A 20,002-nucleotide genomic window follows, 5' to 3' on the forward strand; every position below is an offset into this window, starting at 1 on the left:
GGCCAGCCACCTCCCTGCACTGAAAGGCCCTGCTCCCCAGGCAGAGTCAGGAAACAGGGCTGCGCCAAGGACTGAGTCAAAACAAGGTCTTGGCACAAACTGGAAACCCCAGGGGCTCAAAAACCAGCTCCTCCATCACTGCTCTGACCCCAGCACATTTGCTGGGCCAGGACAGGCCCTTTCGGAGGACAGGGTACAGGGCAGGAAGCTACAAGTCTGCCCACATTCCCTGCTGGGCTTCCATGTCAGCCCTTCCAAACCCAGATGTGCTCTTTCTGGTTAGCCAAAAACCAAGAACAAAACTTAGAAGGACCCAAAATAAAGACAATTCCTCAATGGTGAAGTCAATCACTTTAAAAATCTGATGAGGAAATGTGCTACTCTATAGTAAATGAACAGGCTGAATCTCCCTAGGCCCAGTGCAGCCCTAATTCTATGTGAACCAGAGAATGATGCATGAGGAAGATGAGGGGTCAGCCATCCTAAATCTCCCTGCCCCGCTTCTTCCCTGTCCCTGTATTAAGGGCTGAGAGAGAAGATGAAGGCAAACGAGGCTAGAAACCAATCCCTAGAATGTCAAGGGTTTCCATCAGGAAGGAGGTAGTCTCTAGAGCTGCTCTCCTCAAATACAGATTTCTCCCACATGAGGGTCAACTCAGAATGTGGAGGTCACATGCCCAGGAGGATGTGACAGACGGGTAAGATCATGGAGCTAACTCAAGTCTCCAGGAATGTTCAAGCTCACTCAACAGCTGCTTCTGACTAACCAGCCTCCCTACCCCAGCACCCCCGCACTCCACAAAGCACATGCCAAGCATATTTTTTGTCCTACGTGGAGAGAGAATGAATTTGTAGAAATAGCATGCAGAAAAGTCCCATGAGTCCATCAGGAAAGTGACTCGGCAGTAGGTGACATGTGAAGTCAGCAGATCTGAAATGAGAAAGCAGAGCCCTGCCCAGGCAGCCTGTTCAGAGAAGGCGGAGGGGCAGAGCTGGCCCTAAGAAACCCCAGGAGAGGGCCAGCACCACCGTAGGAACTGCTCCCATTTCACACAAGAATCCCGTGCAAGAAAGGAAGGGAAAATGTTCTGTTGAACCCACACCGTGATGATCTGTTTGAATTAGACACTAGGATGCACTTTATTTCCAGCGTCATTGCTGCTGCTCAAAACTTGGTTCCAATCTCCTGTGCTGGTTCTTGCACTCCCTGCTGTAAGGCCTCCCTTGGCAGCACTGCATCCTTGACACTGAGTACCACTGCTGGACTGGTGATGGCATCAGCCTGGACATCACCAGCTCCTGAGGACATTACCCGAGCAGATCCCCTTGAAGGACCTAACCAGTCTTGTCAGAAAATTCAGAAAATGAACAGCACCAACCCCTTCGGCAGAAGCAGATTTCTGATCTGCCACATAGATATTTATCGACTTATGCACCACCAGGCATTTTACATTACCTCTCATCTTCACAACTACAGCAGAAGTACCAACCCTAAGACCACATTCTAATAAGAAAATGAGATACAAAGAAGTTTAAACACAATCTGCCCAAGGTCACACATCTAGTAAGTGGTCAAACCAGGATCTCAGCCCAGCTCACCTGACTCCAAAATTTATCTGTCCCTGTGTATCATGCTACCTCTCTAATTTGACAAGCTGACATGGACACTGAGCAGATCAACCAAAGTAGGGCCTGAGTTTGTGGATTAAGGTGACAAGCCAGGCCCTGGGGTAGAAGCATGAGGGGCTGTCAGGCTCAGGGTTCAATTATCTATGCAACTCTTACCCAGCCAGAGTCGTGACACTAAAAGCAGGCCTGTCTGCCCTGCATTATCCGTAAAGAAACCCAAGCCGGGGTGGCGCAAGAGCCTAGTCACAAAGCTAGCTGGGAGGAGCTCTGCTAGAACTAAAAGGCCCCTCCCATTCCATTCTTTTTTCCATCACACAAAACTAACTGTCCCCACCCCATGTTGGAGCAGGATGTAGCTCCGACTGACTTAACAGCACGCGTATCTATTACTACTTAGAAGGGCCAAGCTCAGGACTTGTTTCTATAGGTTATACTGGTCTCATTAATAGTCCTTACAATTACAGTGCTAAATGGGATAAACTACAGATCTGTTTCATGAACCGAAAAGAGAAAAGTACCCAGACTTTGAAGTCAGAGGTCTCTGGGATAGAGCTTATAAAATCTGAAACTGTCAATAATGTGTCCTGTGACTAGGAGCTAACCTCGTCATTTCCTGTGTCTCCCTGCCTCTTTCACACAACGGAGACTCAAACCTTCTCACCTTTCATTCCTCTATTCAGTCACCCCCACCCACTGCCCTTGCTGGGTCCTGGTCAACTCTAACTCTGCTAATACTCTTCTCATCTCAACTCTGCTCCCCTCTCCCACCCACCTAAGGACCACACCCCTGCCTCGTGTCTAGATCAGCAGAGCGGGTCTCCAAAGAGCTGCTCCAGCTACAGGCTTCACTTACACTTCCTCTGTCAGCACCAGTGTCCAACACAGAACAGTGGCCACTTCACTTGCCTTCCTCAGAACTTCATAGTAGCTTTCCCTTGCCCACTGAGAACCAGACTAGAGATCTCAGTCTCTAAAACCAGACCCCAACCTGCTTTCTCGTGTCTCTTCGTACAACGCTCTGAACATTCCAGGTTCCTGCCATTCTCAGAACAAGCCACTGTCTGTACATCTGTGCTGTGCACCTTCATGGGTTGCCTATATCGCCACCCTGCTACACCACATCCAAGTCCCAACCCCTCTTCCTCCATGAAGTCTCCCAATCTCTCCTGGTAGAAGCAGACTCTCTGCTTAATACCCTAGAGAGCTCAGTTCACAGGCTGGGCTCCCCTACCAAGGGGCATCGCTGTACCTTCAGCACACAGGCATGGCGGACTTAGCACGGGCAGGCCCACCCTCAGCACGGCCTGCGGAGGGCACAGCTGACTTCCCTCCTGAGCTGACTGGAAAGAGTGGTAATGCCTCCATAAAGCCTGCTGGAAAATAAAGGGCTAGAGAAGCAGGCTAACAGGATGAGCTGCCCAGCGCTTTAGGCACAGGGGATCCTGTCCTCAGGGGTCCTACAGTTAGTTCCCCAAATCAGAGCATCCTCATTTTGATGTCTTGTGAACAAATTGCAAGGAACTAAGCATTTAATCAAACTTTTCCCAGCAAAAGCAGACATCAATGTCTTATTTAGTCTCTGACCTCACAAGTCTTTCGTTATCCCAAACAGTAAGTGACTAATCCCTTCTCAAATGGCACCAAGTGTCTGGGCAGCAGGATATCCTGGGGCTGGATTGACGCAGCCGCTGGACCATGCGACACACAGCTGCCTCAGGGAAGGCATGGGCCTCAGACTCGGGGGAGGGGGGCGCGTGGGGTCCTGTCATAGGCTCCCAGGTCCTCTGCCCTCGAGGTGGCCACCAACAGGGCCACCTGGGGCTTTTAGAACGCACCTCTGCGGGAGAGCCGGGTGTCCGCATCTGTATCCACAAAAAGCTTCATCTGGAACAGGTCTCGTACCTCCTGGGAGTAGAAGGCCAGGATCCCTTCAAAGAGCACCACGTCTGCGGGATAGACAGTAACTGTCTCCTCCTTCCTGTAAAGCACAGAGCAGATAATGGACCAAGCCAGGCAGGGGCTAGCAAGGGACAGAGAACAAGGGCCAGAACATCTGGCTGGGCTGGGTTCTGAGTTCCTTGCCCCCACAGACTTCAAGCAGGAGCTAAAGACTCAGCTAATACAGCCTTACACCACCACCAAAGAGCCAAGGGTGATCACGGCTGGGACAAAGGTCTCCTTTGACTACTTCTTCTGAGCTTTCACCATGGAACAGAAATACAGGGCAGACATCCTTCTCCTTGGAATCAAAAAAACCTGCTGTTGAATGAAGAATAAAGGCAGACAAAAACAGATGTGATTTCTTTTTTTCTCTGAAGGCGTCTCCAGAATGCTCTCATGCCTGGCATTTATGGAACCTAACACTCTGAACTTTAAAAACAGAAACTTACAGTTTTCTCTCAACAACCCCACCTCCTCCCCGCCAGTCCTGAGGCAGCTGAAAAGGAGGGAGGAAAGGACAGAAGGGGAGGGGAAGGGAAGGAGGGAAAATAAAGAAAAGTTTTGGGAAAGAGGATACAGACGAGAAAGCATTTGTGAGGAAATACAGAATCCCGAGGTCTGTCTGGTCTGGCTCTACACCAAGCCAATGCAGTGGCCACAGGTCAATCCTGAGCTCCCTAGAGCTGCTCTTCCTTATCAATAAAGCAGAAATACGCATGACTTCATCCACCTAACCCACATGGTTGGGAAGCCTAGGGCAGGCACTAATTGTAAACATGACTTTTCTTTCTGTTTTTTGTTTTTGGAGACAGGGTCTCACTTTGTCATCCAGGAGGCTGGAGTGAGAGTGGCACAATCTTGGACTCACTGCAGCCTCAACTTCCCAGGCTCAGGCGATCCTCCCGCCTCAGCCCCCTAAGTGTCTAGGAGTACAGATGCACACCACCACGTCAGGCTAATTTTTGTATTTTTAGTAGAAACGGGGTTTCACCATGTTGCCCAGGCTGGTCTCTAACTCCTGGACTCATGCAGCTCACCCACCTCAGCCTCCCAAAGTGCTAGGATTACAGGCATGAGCTACCAAGCCCAGCCAACACGACTTTTCAAAAAGCAAGAAGGGTGAAACACTGCTAAACGGTTAGGTGATGGGCTTTCACAGATGGCCCTGCTTGTGCTCAGCTCTGCCTTGCTGCAGCTTTCACTGTATTTTGTCTTTTGATTCTGTCCTATGCCCACCTTGCAAGTCACCAACTGCCTCTTGCTCAAAATTCACAGAAAATAGAGTAATAATCATCATTGCAAGCTTTTCCGTCACCCTGACTAGCACACTGGCAAACCAAATAAAACAAAGTCTCTTAAAACAGTAGTTCCATCTGGGCGAGCATAAGGAGGTCAGTTATCAACAGCCAGCTCAAGAGGGTGCCGTTGGAACTCCTTCCCACAAACACTCCCTGATGCCTTCTTAGCTTGGACTACCGGGCTTGTGTATGAGTTTTAAGGCAGGCACTGTTGGGGTGGCTAGCAAGTGGCAGAACAGCGCAGGGAAGACGGGAGAAAAGGACTAGGATTAGGAAATGCCCTAGAATTGTGGTGTATCTGAGATGCATATCAGAACCATCTGGGAAGCTTATAAAAATATCCCTACCTGGATCCTACCCCCCAGGAGCTCTGATTTCACAAGTCTGAAGTGGAGCTAGAACTTCAATGCTATTTAGAAGCTCCCAAGATATTTCTAACATGCGGCCATGGTGAAGAAGCACCAGTCTAGAGGAATGTCAGCCGCCAGAAAATGGTGTGCCCATTGCGGATAAGAAGACAACCTAGAAGAGTTCAGAAAACAGGACCAATGGGTAAATAGTGAGCCGCTCTCTAGGCAACTGCCCTACACCAAGGAGAGGATGGGAGCACTCTGTCTAAAAATGAAGTGAACGTACATGCGAGATTCCACTTGAACACACTAACAGAGAACACAATGGCTGCACTAAGTTTACATATACAGGTTGAGTATCCCTTATATGAAATGCTTAGGTGTTTAGGATTTTTGAATTTTTTTCAGATTTTGGAATATTTGCATTATATTTACGGCATCCCTAATATGGCAGGGGGAGAAAGGATCTACAATGAGCATCCCTAATATGAAAATCCAAACTCTGAAATGCTCCAACGAGCATTTCCTTTGAACATCACATGGGCACTCAGAAAGTTTCAGATTTTGGAGCATTTCACATTTTGGATTTTTAGATTAGGGATGTTCAATCTGTACTGACACTAGATATTGACAGCATTTTAGGATGCCTAATTGATAAATACTAAAAAGGAAAAGTGGGTTTCCTTCAGAAGGAGAAAATGAACTGCCTAATTTGTTGCTGGTGCCTTAAGAAAGTTAGAATTAATCATTTCCCAAGTCCACATGCAGGTCTAAAAACTGTCACAACAGCTCAGAGTTTTTAAAAAACAACAACAAATTTATTGAGCAACTACTAGACCAGAATGTGCAAGGAGTCATACCTGGCTTAATATACCACTTAGGAATTTAGGGTCTGGATGGGAAGTCCCAAAAAGAAACTAGCCGATTAGATCATGTGAGATAACCCAGTCTAACCATCTCATTTGGCTTATGGGGAAAAGGATGCTCAGAGAAGTGTAATGGCAACAAGTAAGCATCTTCTTCATTTTAGCCCAGCAAATTTTTATTTGTACCAAATGTCCATGGGTGGGATGGAATCAGTTAACCCTGAATGGCTCGATGTCCAATTAAGTGGCCCTTAAGATTTGCAGGGAGGTGGGAAGGGGGTGGCTATGGGTCTAGTGTGATCAGTGAAAGTTTCTAAGACATGAGCTTTAAGCCACTAAAGAACAAGGTTTTAAAATATAAGGTATGAGATAAATCAGGAGGAAACGTGAAATATGTCTGCACTGGGAATTCTACCAGGATTTTCTCTTGTTGGCCTATGAATTTGATGGAACTCATGCTGCACGAGGTCTTCAACTTCTCTCCTCCACTCCTAGACTGCACTGGTCAGGCCCTGGCTTCTGTCAACCACGCTCAGTTCCACTGCCTTCTTTCAGGCCCTTATTAGTCTCTCACTGGGGCTGTTCCAAAGGCGTCTTCACAAACGGCATTGCAGATACTCTCTCCTCCTGCCACCACAATGACCTTTCCACTACCACAGTAGAGCCGTCTGTAGCTCCCTACTGACAAAATGTTTGTGCTCCTGGCCCTGCCGCCTATGGCCTTTCATGACCTGAGGCCTGCCTGCCTTCCCACACACCCACTCCCATTCCTCCAAACCTCTCCTCTGCCGGGCCCTGACCAAACTGATCTGTGCCCAGCTCTGAAATGCCCAGCACCTTGGAAATCCTTTTCCCAAACAACTTCTTATCCTTTCCTATCTAAAGCTTAAATATCACTTCCTCCATACAACCTGCTCTGAATCCCCTGCTCTTCCTCCCTCCTTTACACTCTTCTGCAGGCCCTTGCCTTAGCCATCATGCTGCATTTTAACTCTTCACCTGGGAAGTGGTGGGCTGGAATGTCTCTTGACACCACCAGCACTTCCCCCTAAGGGAGAACTACAATTCTCAGAATCCCTTTCCCCACAGGCTTCCGGGTTACTGCGCCAACAAGAGACTTAGAAGGTGAGAGTGAAGCAAAATCCACGATATTCAGGAGATGGTAATAATGAGACAGGGAAACTTTGCAAACAGTCCACAAGCTCCTAGATTGAGGCTGCAAACCCAGACATGGGGGTTTCTTGGACTTTTCCATGAACCCCAGCTTCTGCTCCAGTGCCTCAGGCTAGAGTCAGTGGGGACTATTTTGTCTGATTCTCTGGCTACAAACTTCCAGGTCTTCAGTCTTCCAGCCCCAATGTGCATGTAAGCTCCAAATCCTATACTAAATGCCTTCATTCATTCCTCCATTATCTGCAGTGGTTGGGTTAGGAAAACAGACTGACATGGGAAGCGTGAGGATGGTATCCTGATCTTTTACTCTTCTCTCTCCTACACAGAAGAACCTGGCCCATAGAAGGAAGTGTTTCAGAAGATTCTGGTGAGGCATGGAGGTAAGCACCAAAACAGCCCCCTCTACACCTCAATGCACACACATGCATGCTCATTCTCTCTCTCTTTCTCATCTTCCTCCTGCAACCAAATCTTCACTACGCTCTCTAGTTCAGACTCACGGGAAGATGTGTGTATTCTACATTGAGGTCTGAGACGCTCTGTGCAGCTCTGAAGGAGCTTGGGGTCTGGCCAGCAGGAGTGCAATCCTCTAGAAGCCCATTCCCACCACTCAGAGGGAAGGAGGATGAGGTGGAAGTGTGGCCGCTCCTCTATTCCTAATCAGGAGCACTAAAATTGAGGTTTCACTGGAAAGGACTGCTTTGATTCCACTGAGCAGCTTTCTGGAGGGCTTGGTTAATTCTGAGATCACAGTCTGGTGAACTCGTGCCTCTCCACATTGTCCAATCCCAAGTAAACCAGGACAGCAGAAAGAACAGTTTTCTTTGTTCTTCTTCTTGCCCTTCCTCTACCCCTCCCCTTACATCTTGTTCCAGGAACAACAGCACTGGAATGTGGATCAGAACGCACATGCAGTCCCTCAAGCTCAAATCACGATCCCATCCTTCGGAGTTAAGGAATCGTGACAACAGGACTGTTCCAGGAAGCGCCCAGATGAACTCCCCAACCTCTGCAATCCCACAGCATACACTGCTGCCACCACTCACTCCACTGACCGGCTGGAATGGCATTAGGCAGGGGTAGGACAGAGGTCTGAAGTGCAGGAGGTAAGGAAGGAGGTCTCAGTGCAGACCAGGGATGCTCTGGGGAGCAGCGGGTGTCATCCCTGGCCCAGAACAGCTCACTTACCGGGAATGGGAGACGAAGTCATACACGGGGATCTGGACTGTTTTCCCTTCAGTGATTTCTTTGAGTGTTTTGAGAATGAGTTCATTGTCAAAGGCATCTGAAAAATATCAAATTGTTAAAATGTTTCTTAATTTTAAAATAGTATCTCCTATAATCATACACAGGACATCCTCATAAACATGTATATGGGCACATCATACTTTAAAGGTAATCATACTGCTCCCTAAAAAGCTGGATTTTTACCCAAAGCAGAATGGAAGCTCCCTGTATCTCAAAATAGGGTGTATAAATGAGTTCTGACAAACAGATTTCTTTTTTTTCTCCTTTGACATTCCATCCCTGACTTCAGACAGGTCTTTCCCCTCTCCAAGTTTAGCTGTTATCATCCTAGGATTGGCACATGCTAAACTAACCTGGAAAGCACACCCATGACTGGGGGAGTGCGCACAATAGGCACCATGCCACGGTTTGCTTCTAACAATTTTAAGAAACCCAAGCCAGCTAAAGGAGCAGTGTGCTGATCTAGGGCTGCAGGGCAAAAACCATTCTGGCAGCCACCCTGTCCCTCCACCTCCCTCTCTGCCACAGAGCGGGTTGAACACACATGTCCACGTGGGGAGGAGGGTCTGACGAGGGCTGCCTCAGAACAGAGGCAGTAGAAGGACCAGCTCTGTACGTTCGGCCCCACGTCTGGCCCATCTTGAGTCCCAGGCTCATACAAAATCTCCTTTGTTCAGATACAGATTCAATCAGTATTTAATGAGCCAAGCACTACATGAAGCATCTGAAAATTCCTTCTTTCACATAAGCCCCACAATAACACTGCAAGGTAGTTTATCAAGTCCCTATGTTCTAGATAGAAACAAGATTCTGAGAGGTTAACCAACTTCCTGATGAGCATAATAAAAATATTCCCCCCTACACCAATACACATGCATACCCCCTTTAACACCCCGACTCACCCGGGTGGTCAAAGTTGAACTGGCCCTTCAGGGCTTTGGCCTTCTGTTCCGAGGTGAGAACACGGTAGAAGCTATCCTGGCTCAGGATGACCACCTGCTTCTGGCGATAGTCCACCTCATTCTGCCCCAGGAGCTGCACGATCTTAGCACACACGGAAGACTGTGAGGAGAGAAGAGAGCACCCAGGAATAAGAGAAAGGGCATGTGTGGTACAGAGGAAGTCCCCGGAGTAACCAAGTTGACGCACACCTTACAAGAAGGGGCTCTGGAAGGAAGAATTCAAAGGCAGCTGTCACGCATGATGAGTTAAAGGGCTAAGGGATGCAGCCATAAAAAGAACGAGATCGTGTATTATGCGGGAACATGGATGGAGCTAGAGAACACTATCCTTAGCAAACTAACGCAGGAAGAGAAAACCAAATACCACATGTTCTCACTTATAAGTGGGAGCTAAATGATGAGAATACATGGACACAGGGAGGGGAACAATACACACTGGGGCCTGCTGGAGGTGGAGGGTGGGAGGTGGCAGAGGATAAGAAAAAATAACTAATGGGTACTAGGCTTAATACCTGGGTGATGAAATAATCTGTACAACAAACCCCCATGACACAAGTTTACCTATATAACAAACCCCTGAACTTAAAAGTTAAATTAAAAAAAAAAAAAGAAAAGGCTAATAGAGAAGAGTCCACCTGACGCGCCTGTGACAGAGAAGTCTTAGGATCCCCAAAAGTCCCTTCCTCCCTTTCCTTAACACAACTTACTACTCTCAGGTACTTGCAGTGATGGTGGGGGAAGGAGGGTAGCACACACCACCTCCTCCTCCAGATGATCCTTTCCGAAAGCCACTGATAAAGGTAGGGCTAACTGATCCTGCCTGCTTGCGCCCTGGTATAGACAGACAAAAAAGGCAGCAGCAGCAGAAAGCAGAATGAGGGCATGGTGAGGATGTGCTGAGGGGCCACAGGGTCTTGGAATCACAAGGTGACCGCACACGCATGGAACGCCACTCAGCCCCTGCACATCTCTTTGTATCAATGGAACCAAAAACCACGACCAGAAAGCTCAGCTAGTTAGCGGGAGGCTATGCTCACAGCGTTAATCCTACTTCTGTTGGTTACTTTTGCTCCAGTGCACAGCCATGGACTTCTCCACACCTACAGTAAACCAGGTGGTCTTTTCACAAATGTGTGCCACCATAGACAGGGTGACAAAGAACACAAACACCACCAACATCTAAAACAACTTAGGGGTATCCCAACCAAGAGTGGAGAAGACAATTCCAAATGAACTCAAACCTACATGCTTTGTGTGTGTTGTTAGTAATACATGTATCCTAAAATTAAAAGAAAAAAAAAGAAAAAACATAGTAATATATGTATCTGCCCCTTTTTTCCCTTCGATAACATATGCTCTTCATAAAAGGAAAATTATGAAACAAGTGCATTCAACAGAATGAGGCAGTGAAGGATTGTATTTATCAAATAACTGATTTCTTTTTTCATTTCATATAAAGGTTAATTTAAAAATAAAAATGTCTATATTACATAAGCTGAAGAAGACATAACCCAAGTCTTCTAATTAAACTAGTTGACCTGCCAGGCACGGTGGCTCATGCCTGTAATCCCAAAACTTTGGGAGGCTGAGGGGGGTGGATTGCTTGAGGTCAGGAATTTGAGACCAGCCTGGGCAACACAGTGAGACCCTGTCTCCAAAAAAGGAGGAAAGAAACTGGTTGACCGGATAATAGAGATGAAAAACAGCATATTTAGGCTAGGCACGGTGGGGCTCATGCCTATAATCCCACAGTTTAAGAGGCCAAGGTGGGTGGATCACCTGAAGTCAGGAGTTTGAGACTAGCCTGGCCAACATGGTCAAACCCTGCCTCTACTAAAAATACAAAAATTAGCCGGGCATGGTGGCACATGCCTGTAGTCCCAGCTACTCGGGAGGCTGAGCCAGGAAAATCGCCTGAACCCAACACACGGAAGTTGCAGTCAGCTGAGATCGTGCCATGTACTCCAGCCTGGGCAACAGAGTGAGACTGCATCCAAAAAAAAAAAAGAAAAAGAAAGAAAGAAAAGAACAGAATAGAACAGAAAAAAAACCCAGCATATTTAGAGGCTTAATGACTCAATCTTAGAAGTTTTACTATTGAATTTATTTCACCAACTGATTTTAACAACAACACACACACACAAAAAAAAACATGAAATCTTTTAAAGTTACAATTCTTATAAAGTTGTGTTTGACTGCCCTGGGCATAAGGAAAACTGGCCATTCCTGTTGCACAAGTCAGTGCAAACTAAACAGGTTTGCAAAATACGTCCTGTTATACAAGTTGTGACACACGACTAAGTAAGGATCTTTGGAGGAACAATAATATTTTGACTCAATTCTTTTCAATTTATTTTGCCTTCATGATACTTTTGCATATTGACGCAGAAAAACATTTAAAACTACTCTGGACTTTGGGAACGCAGATCCTCCCATGCCCCAAAATGTCACAGAAAACAGATTCATATGATAAACTAGATTCAAAAGTGAAAATGTTACAACAAAACCAAAGGCTCTCTGGGTACTACAGATGGATGGGGACGGGGGGGTGGGGGGGGGGTGGAGAAATCAAAGGCTCTATGCAATTATAAACTATAAGTTTTTAAACATCTGTAGGCCCTCAATTTCCTTTTCCTCCCAGGCATCTATCTTAGGACGTTTCTTACGTCCTAAGGTTGTAGGAGGGTAAAGTCTACAGCCTTTATTAGTAGACAGAATTCCTCCTAGAATTCCAAAGAACAAAAACAACAAAGTGATCCATGAAGCCAAATATATATTATCTAGTTATTCAAATTGTGGTATTTTTATTTATACTTAAAACCCATAAAATGTTTTTAATGTAAATGGCAATCCCATCACCATCAAAAAAGCATATTAAAAAGTTACACTACCTAATTTTGCAGATAAACAACTGTTTCCCTTAACCCAGCACAATTGAGGACAGAACCTGTACAATGGCCAGTAAAATGGGATAATGAACATACAGTAGGTGCAATTCTAGAAAATCAGCGTTCATCCCAATCCTTCATCAATGATACAGTATAACTGTGTTGACCCCCAGCTGCATGTCTCAGTCCCGTGTTTTCGAGGACCTGGCTGGTGACCCTTCCCTTCTACAAACACACCACCATTGCTGACAGTATAAATGATTACTTACTAGGCAGCAGGCCCTGCGCCAAACACTCCATTATGACCACCCTTAGAAGCCACATGTGCTCTCCTGCATGGATGAGGAAACCAAGTTAAAGTAACTTGGTTTCATAGAGTCCTGGCTCTTTACCTCAACCTTAGATGGTAAGAAGTCTCAAGGCAAAAGAAGCCCTTTATCAGGAAGGACATAAATAAAATTGCACAAATAAGCAAAGAAACACCTGCCCTAGGTTAATCTAGATTTTTCAGGCATTTTCTTCCACCTGGGCCATGTTACAAATGGGCCCTAAAAAATCTGGATAACTGTTGAATCTGGCTGACAGGTCCCTAGGGTTTGGTTATATCATCCTCTCTATTATGTGTAGGTTTGAATTTTTACCTGGTAGGGAAGAAGGCAGAGAGGGAAGAAGGAATCCCACAAAGAGACTCTACTCTGCCCTGAATAAATGCTCTTTTGCTTACTTAATGCTCACCTCTGTATCTCTTTCACTATCATTTCTGTGTTCTCCTCTTGCCTAATCCTGCCCCTCTCTTCAAAAGGATGAAATTGAGCTCTGAAGTGTCATCTTGTTCCTTAAGAGTAATTTAGCTGGGCACAGTGGCGTGCACCTATAATCCCAGTGATTTGAGAGGCTAGGGCAGGAGGATCACTTGAGCCCAGGAGTTCAAGCCCAGGGTGGGCAACACTGTGAGACCCCACCTCTACAAAAATTCAAAAATTATCTAGGCATGATGTTTGTGCCTGTGGTCCCAGCTACGTGTGGCAGGCTAAAGCAGAAGGACTGCTTGAGCCCAGGAGATCAAGGCTGCAGTGAGCTATGATCATGCCACTGCACTTCAGCCTGGGCAACAAAGCAAGACTATCTCTAAAAAATAAGAGAGAAAAAAGAAAAGAAAGAGAAATAATCCACCAATAACCAGGGTTTGAGAAGGCAGGCAATCCTGAGCCTACAGAAATCTAAAACATGAAAGGGTACAACTGTTACAGTGGGCTAAGACTTAATCATTATACTAACAGTCACAAAAAGACAAATACCATACGATTCCACTATGTAAAGTAGTCAAATTCATAGAAACAGAAAGTTAAATGGTGGTTGCCAGGGGCCGAGGGGAAGGGAAAATGAAGAGTTGTTGAATGGATAGAGTTTGCTTTATTCTGTTTTATACGATAAAAGGGTTCTGGAATTTGGCCATCCAATAATGTGAATATACTCAATACCACCGAGATGTACACGTAAAGATGGTTACGATGGTAAATTTTATGTTATGTGTATTTTACCACAATTAAAAATTAGTATTACTATAATAAAAGCCCCATTTCTTTCTATATGCTGGGTACTAGGCTCAGTACTTCAAAATGATCTCATTTGCATACCACAAGCTTATGTGATGGGAATTATTATCACACTCACACCACCGATGGCAAACATGGAGGCAAAGAGAGGTCGAATGGAGCCAGGATTCCCACTCCAGCAGTCCGTCTCCAGTGCCTAGACACTTAGTGGCTGCAGCTGCATGGCGCTGTCTCCCAAGCAAACTGACACTGCCCATTGGAGTGTGAGTTCAGCCTCGTTTTGTATAATCTCTCTACATTTAGTGTAATGAATCCAGAATATATTCTGTCCCTGCCACTTCTAACACATTACTGAAATTGGAGTCAGGAGGGTTAAAGGTCTGCTAGGACTGTGGGCTGTCGTCCAAATACAAAGTTAGGCGAAGGTCAATACAAGGTATTTTCAGAAAGGAAAAAAAAACCTATGGAAGAAATCAGTGCAGGTGATTCACAATTTCTTTACTTACATGGCATTCTGAAGACATTATCTCATTTAATTCTATTACAACGAAATATTACTTTGTCTTCTTTTTTCCTAATGAGGAAATTGAAGCTTAGAAAACTGATCCCATGAAATAATTTGCTCAGTCCCAAAGCTGAGTCTCAAACCACAGGTCTAACTCCAACTGCACAATTCTTTTCACGATTTCAGAACATAAGCCGCTTTGGCATCCACCCCAATGTTCTCCATAAACGTATTCTAACTCTGGAAAACAATGACAGGGGAAGGGAGACAGGGAGGGAACTGATGAGAAATATAATACTGTTTTGTCCCACTGCATCACTAAAGTCAACATTTATGTTGAACTTCTAGAACTAAAGGCAGGCAAGTGATGTGCCTATTAAAAGGAAGCTAAAAGCCCACCAAGAAAACCTGTTCTAGAAATGTTTATTATGTTCAAAAGAATCCAGCTGTTAGGAGCCAGGGTCCACTAGACATGCTGAACAATGAACTCCTTTAGCAGAGACCTCCCATTTGGGAAGCCACAGTAGCAGTCAACAGCTTATCAACAGGCCCCTTCAGCTGGCAGTTTCCAAAAGGGCAGCTGTTGAGCCAGCACAGGTTCCTGTATTGCTACAGAAAGGATAGTTCTCTAAACTTGTTCTCACTCCGGAGGTGGCTATGACAGCCTAGACACAATCTTGCTATGCTAGTTCTAGTGTGTGTCTTCCAGGATCTAATCCATAAAATCCTCTTGTCCAGTTCCAAGACCACTGAGTGAGTAAAAGAAAACAAGCAGGGCAATCAGCTCTGACGCCTCTTTGTCATATATCCTCCACTACACTTCAGTGCTCAGAACCTGACATAGCCCAAGCCTGGACAGCTCAGAGCAGCGCAGCCCTCGGGAGGGCGTCGGGCTGGGTGTGTCCCTACAGGAATGGGCTGGCACATCTCACAGTCATCCTTACAGAAGAAGACCAGATAACCATGCTGCCCAACATTTTTGAATCCCATCAAGATGTCTGTTGTAACACTCTGGATGAGCTGCTTCAGAATCACAGGGAGGGCTGCTCAGAGGGAGGAAAACTTAGCAACCACAGCCAATCAGCTCCAGGTGAGGCACACTGATTAATCATTTCCTCCCTGCTTTCCAGGACGGGAAACATCACAGCAGAGAAGAATGCCCGAACGCCAGAAGCTTGGCTTCCTCAGGCAGGAAGACCCCATCTAGCTCCTTGGCTCTGGGACTATGTGTGGGTCACATCAATTACTCTTGGCAGTAGCTTTCCCTGTCACTATCATTAAGTAAGAATCACCACTAGCTTATATGGTATCCATCTCAAAGGAAGAAACCATCGCGGCCCCCAGACATTACATCACTCCTTTGTGGGTAGGGGTTGCTCCCCACAAGGCTCAGAAGCTCTAATTTACAAGCATTAGAAAACCAAAGCACCAGTAATTTGCCCTGGTTTAAAACTAAGAACAAGGTTCAAACCTGCTGGCTCAACTTCCAATTCAACTGGTTAAGTGGCACAATAGAGAGGTGTCACTCAAATGCTTCCCCGGAATATCTGCAAGGCCATCTATTCTTCCCCCCTTCCCGCCCCCGCCCCCCACCCCGGCAGAAAGATTTATTGTGAAAAGCAAAAGAACAAAGCTTCCACAGCGTGTAAGGGGACCCAAGTGGGCTGCCCTAGGCCATCGATTCTTGAAGTCATGGATGGCCCTAGAACCCATGCATTGCTGACTAGGAGCTCCTAGCTACAATATAATCACCACCACCCACCCACCCCATCACATGCAGGATCTAAATTAGAAACTCACTAAATTACTAATAAGGCTCTCTCTCCAGTACCAAAAAGCAGCCATGGGTCAATCAAATAACCGAAGAGCTTTTGGAGCATAAGGACCAAGAGTGTGATTAAATTTTTCTTCTCAGGCACCTGGGGTGGGGGGTGGGGGTGTGTCTCCCAAATGTCTGTTAAACAGAAATGTCCAAATTTATCAGAAGTCTTTTTTGAAGTTGTGTGATCTTAGCTCACTGCAATCTCAAACTCCTGGGCTCGAGCCATCGGTCCTTGAATTTTAGCTGGGCACACAAAATGCATTTTCAGCCTCCTTTGCAGTTCCTCATGACTATGTAACTGTTGCCTTTTTTGACATTCTTTCCTGTTGACTCAAATGAAGACTTGATAGCTGAAGCTCAAGCAGCCACCTTGCAGCATTGCTATCATGCTAAGGATTGGAGAGCAGCTAAATAAAAGCCCAAGATTCAAACAATTAGAGCTGAGAGCCATTAAGAGTGAGTGCTTCACACCTCTAATCCCAGCACTTTGAGAGGCCGAGACAGGCGGATCACGAGGTCAAGAGATCGAGACCATCCTGGCCAACATAGTGAAACCCCATCTCTACTAAAAATACAAAAAATTAGCTGGGCGTGGTGGCATGTGCCTGTAGTCCCAACTACTTGGGAGGCCGAGGCAGGAGGAGCGCTTGAACCTGGGAGGCAGAGGTTACAGTGAGCTGAGATCGCGCCACTGCACTCCAGCCTGGTGACAGAGCGAGACTCCGTCTCAAAAAAAAAAAAAAAAAAAAAGAGTGAGTGCTAAGGTCTAAATGTGTCCCCCCCAAAATTCACATGCTGAAATGCTGAAACTTAACTGCTGATGTGATTGTACTAGAAGGTGGGCCTTTAGGAGGTGATGAGGCCCCTTATGAAAGGGCTTGAGGGAGTGGATTCATTCTCTTCTGCTCTTCTGCCATGTGAGGACACTGCATTAGTCCCCTCCAGAGGATTCAGCAACCAGGTGCATCCTTGGAAGCAGAAAGCAGCCCTCACCAGACACCAACCCTGCCACTACCTTGATGTTGGACTTCCCAGCCTCCGGAATTGTGAGAAATAAATTTCTGTTCTTCATGAATTACACAGTATCAGGTATTTTGTTACAGCAGCACAAACATTCTGAAAGAATGAGGTAGACTATCTTTACACCCTGTTTTAGAAGTTTTCTGTCACTTTCAACAGAAGTGATACTAATACTGATGTCAACACCCACATAACCAGCACTCCTTAGTACATGGCTCTTGGTAGAAACATTCTCTGGAAAGCTGAGGAAATCCTTTGTCCTGGTCTATCAGGCTGCCTTAATTATCCCAGGAACAAGTAACTTATCAGCCAAGCCATTTCCATGTGAGTTTTAAAGGGTAGGGTGATGAACATTCGCCTGAACCAGTGTCCCCAGACCACTGGGCACTCTGTCACCTGCCTACCTCCAGATATTTACCCAGAGGTGTATCTTCCCCCTTTCAGCACCTGTTTGTGCCACAGACCAAGCTCTCCATAGAGAAAAGTAGTACCCAGGAGAGGGAAACCCAAAAGGCTATTAACAGTAGAAGACGAAGATTCCCCACAACAGAAGCTCCCAGTTTTAACTCCTGATCCATCTGCTGGTGCAGCAAAGGTAGTCCAGCCTAGAAAGACGCAGATGTTAGACTGCGTCTGAGAAATCTTCTGGTTGATCAACAGTCACCAACATAAACGGGTTCCTAGGACTTTTCCCTAAAGTGCCAATCTCATTAAGCTCTATTACTAGAAAAGACATTTGAAAAATTCACTTCTGGGTTTATGTAATTACATGTTTGGCTCTGCTCTTTAGACTCACCAGCACTTGGAAATTAAGTGGTTCAAAATTAACTGAGTGATGACAATAATAGCTAACACACAAAACATGCTATATGCCAGGAACTATTCTAAGGGCTTCATATATACTTGGTTATATTTAATCCTCAAATCAACTCTATGAAGTGGGTATTCTTATTATCCCTATTTTACATAAGAAGAAACTGAGTCAGAGAAGCAGATTAAGTGACTCGGACCAAAGTCAAACGTCTGAAAAGTTGAGCCTGAGCTTCAAAGTCAGGTGGGCTGGCTTCAGGACGCGCGCTCTTCGCCACCACACAATTGCTTTGGCTTGTCTTGCCACCTCATCAGAAGGGGATGGAAATCTTCTGATGAGAAAAGAGCCACAATAACCTTACAAGCAGGGGTATAGTGCCAACATGTGTATACTGAATACACTGGAACCACCAGGAGCAAAACATTCTCAGCAAGGCTCTGTAATTTACTCCCTGAGGGGCTTTGCAAAGCACATGTTTGTTGGACTTCCTTAGAAGTTGATTTTTCTGATAAATATTTCATCAAGAAAAGAGAAAGGTAGGTCACTTCTGATCCCCTACAGCTCATCCTTTGGTTGAAAATGGTGTCTAAGTCCATGCTTAAGGGGGTTGGGATTAATCCTCTGGGAAACACATGAGCCCACGTGGGTGCTTTCGGGAGCAGAAATGAGGAGACCAACTGTTTAAAACTTTACCACATCAAAACTGGTACACTCATGCCAGCTGTTGTGCTGTGAACTGGTAAACCCATTTTAAAAAGCAGTAGAGTAAGAATCAACATGTCTACCCTCTTGCCAAGTAACAAACTTACAGTGAAATTGATCAAGATAGGGGGAAAAAAAAAACACCCTGAGTAAATAAATAAATATGAGGACAGGGGATAATGGAGAATATAGTACAAATACTCTGACTATAACCACGTAAAAGGTATAGGTAAACATGATGGAGAAAATCTGGAAGGCAAATTGGCCAAAAATGAGAACTACGGTTCTTCTACATCATCTTTTTTTTTTTTTTTTTTTTTAATTTTATTGAGACAGAGTCTCACTCTGTCACCCAGGCTGGAGTATAGTGGAGTGATCTCAGCTCACTGCAACCTCCGCCTCCCAGGTTCAAACAATTCGTCTGCCTTAACGAGTAGCTGGGACTATAGGTGTGCGCCACTACACCCAGCAAATTTTTTGCATTTTTAGTAGAGATGGGGTTTCAACATGTTAGCCAGGCTGGTCTCGAACTCCTGACCCAAAGTGATCCACACGCCTCGGCCTCCCATAGTGCTGGGAGCACGCCTAGCCTGCTACATCATCTTAAACAAAAAGGCAAAGAGGTGTCTACACGGCTCATGTGAGACCAAGTTCTACGCTCACCCAGAGCCTGGTTAACAGCTACCACCAAGCAAAGACAAAATAGGGCTATGCTTGAGATTCAAGGGGCAATGTATCACTCGCAATTGAATTAAAATTATTCCATAAAGAATAGTAATTAATTTCAGTCTTTATGCTAAGGCTGAATATGGAATCTATGGATCCTACTTTGTACTTGTCCCCACAGGACAAACACAAAAGGCATCTCACTCACTCACTCACACACACACGCGCGCGCGTGCGCACGCACCAAAAAAACCTGAATAGATCCAGGCTTGTTGCTAACTTTGGTGAACTGCCGCTTATGATGCCCTCTCCAAGAGGTAGAAACAAAGAGGAGACCTGCTGGAAGATTAATTATTACTGACTTGTGGTCTATTTCTTTCCCCTTTTACTTGAGCGTTAAGAGGCAAATTGGGATAGTGAAAAACAACAAACTGGGCCCCTTATCCTGGGTGACACACCAAAACCCACCCACTTGCTAGGGACTGGTCTACTGAGCAAAGATAATACGCTTATTACAGAAATTATGGACTGAAAGAAAGAACTGAAGTCCTTGGGTATGAGACAA

General features: G+C 45.7%; 1 protein-coding gene across 2 annotated transcripts in view; it reads right to left on the reverse strand.

Moving 5' to 3' along the window:
• The window catches only part of UCK2 (uridine-cytidine kinase 2), an 84,613-nt gene that overhangs the window by 11,792 nt on the left and 52,819 nt on the right, over nt 1-20,002 (reverse strand). For both annotated transcript variants that reach the window (XM_003893493.3, XM_017952063.3), the window contains exons 2-4: nt 9,408-9,567; nt 8,446-8,542; nt 3,465-3,607 (exon numbers count right to left, since the gene is read on the reverse strand). In XM_003893493.3, the coding sequence (XP_003893542.1) occupies nt 3,465-3,607; nt 8,446-8,542; nt 9,408-9,567 (400 nt within the window). The remainder of the gene's footprint in view (nt 1-3,464; nt 3,608-8,445; nt 8,543-9,407; nt 9,568-20,002) is intronic.

The sequence above is a fragment of the Papio anubis genome, chromosome 1 (assembly GCF_008728515.1).
Source record: "Papio anubis isolate 15944 chromosome 1, Panubis1.0, whole genome shotgun sequence".
Taxonomy (NCBI): Eukaryota; Metazoa; Chordata; class Mammalia; order Primates; family Cercopithecidae; genus Papio; species Papio anubis.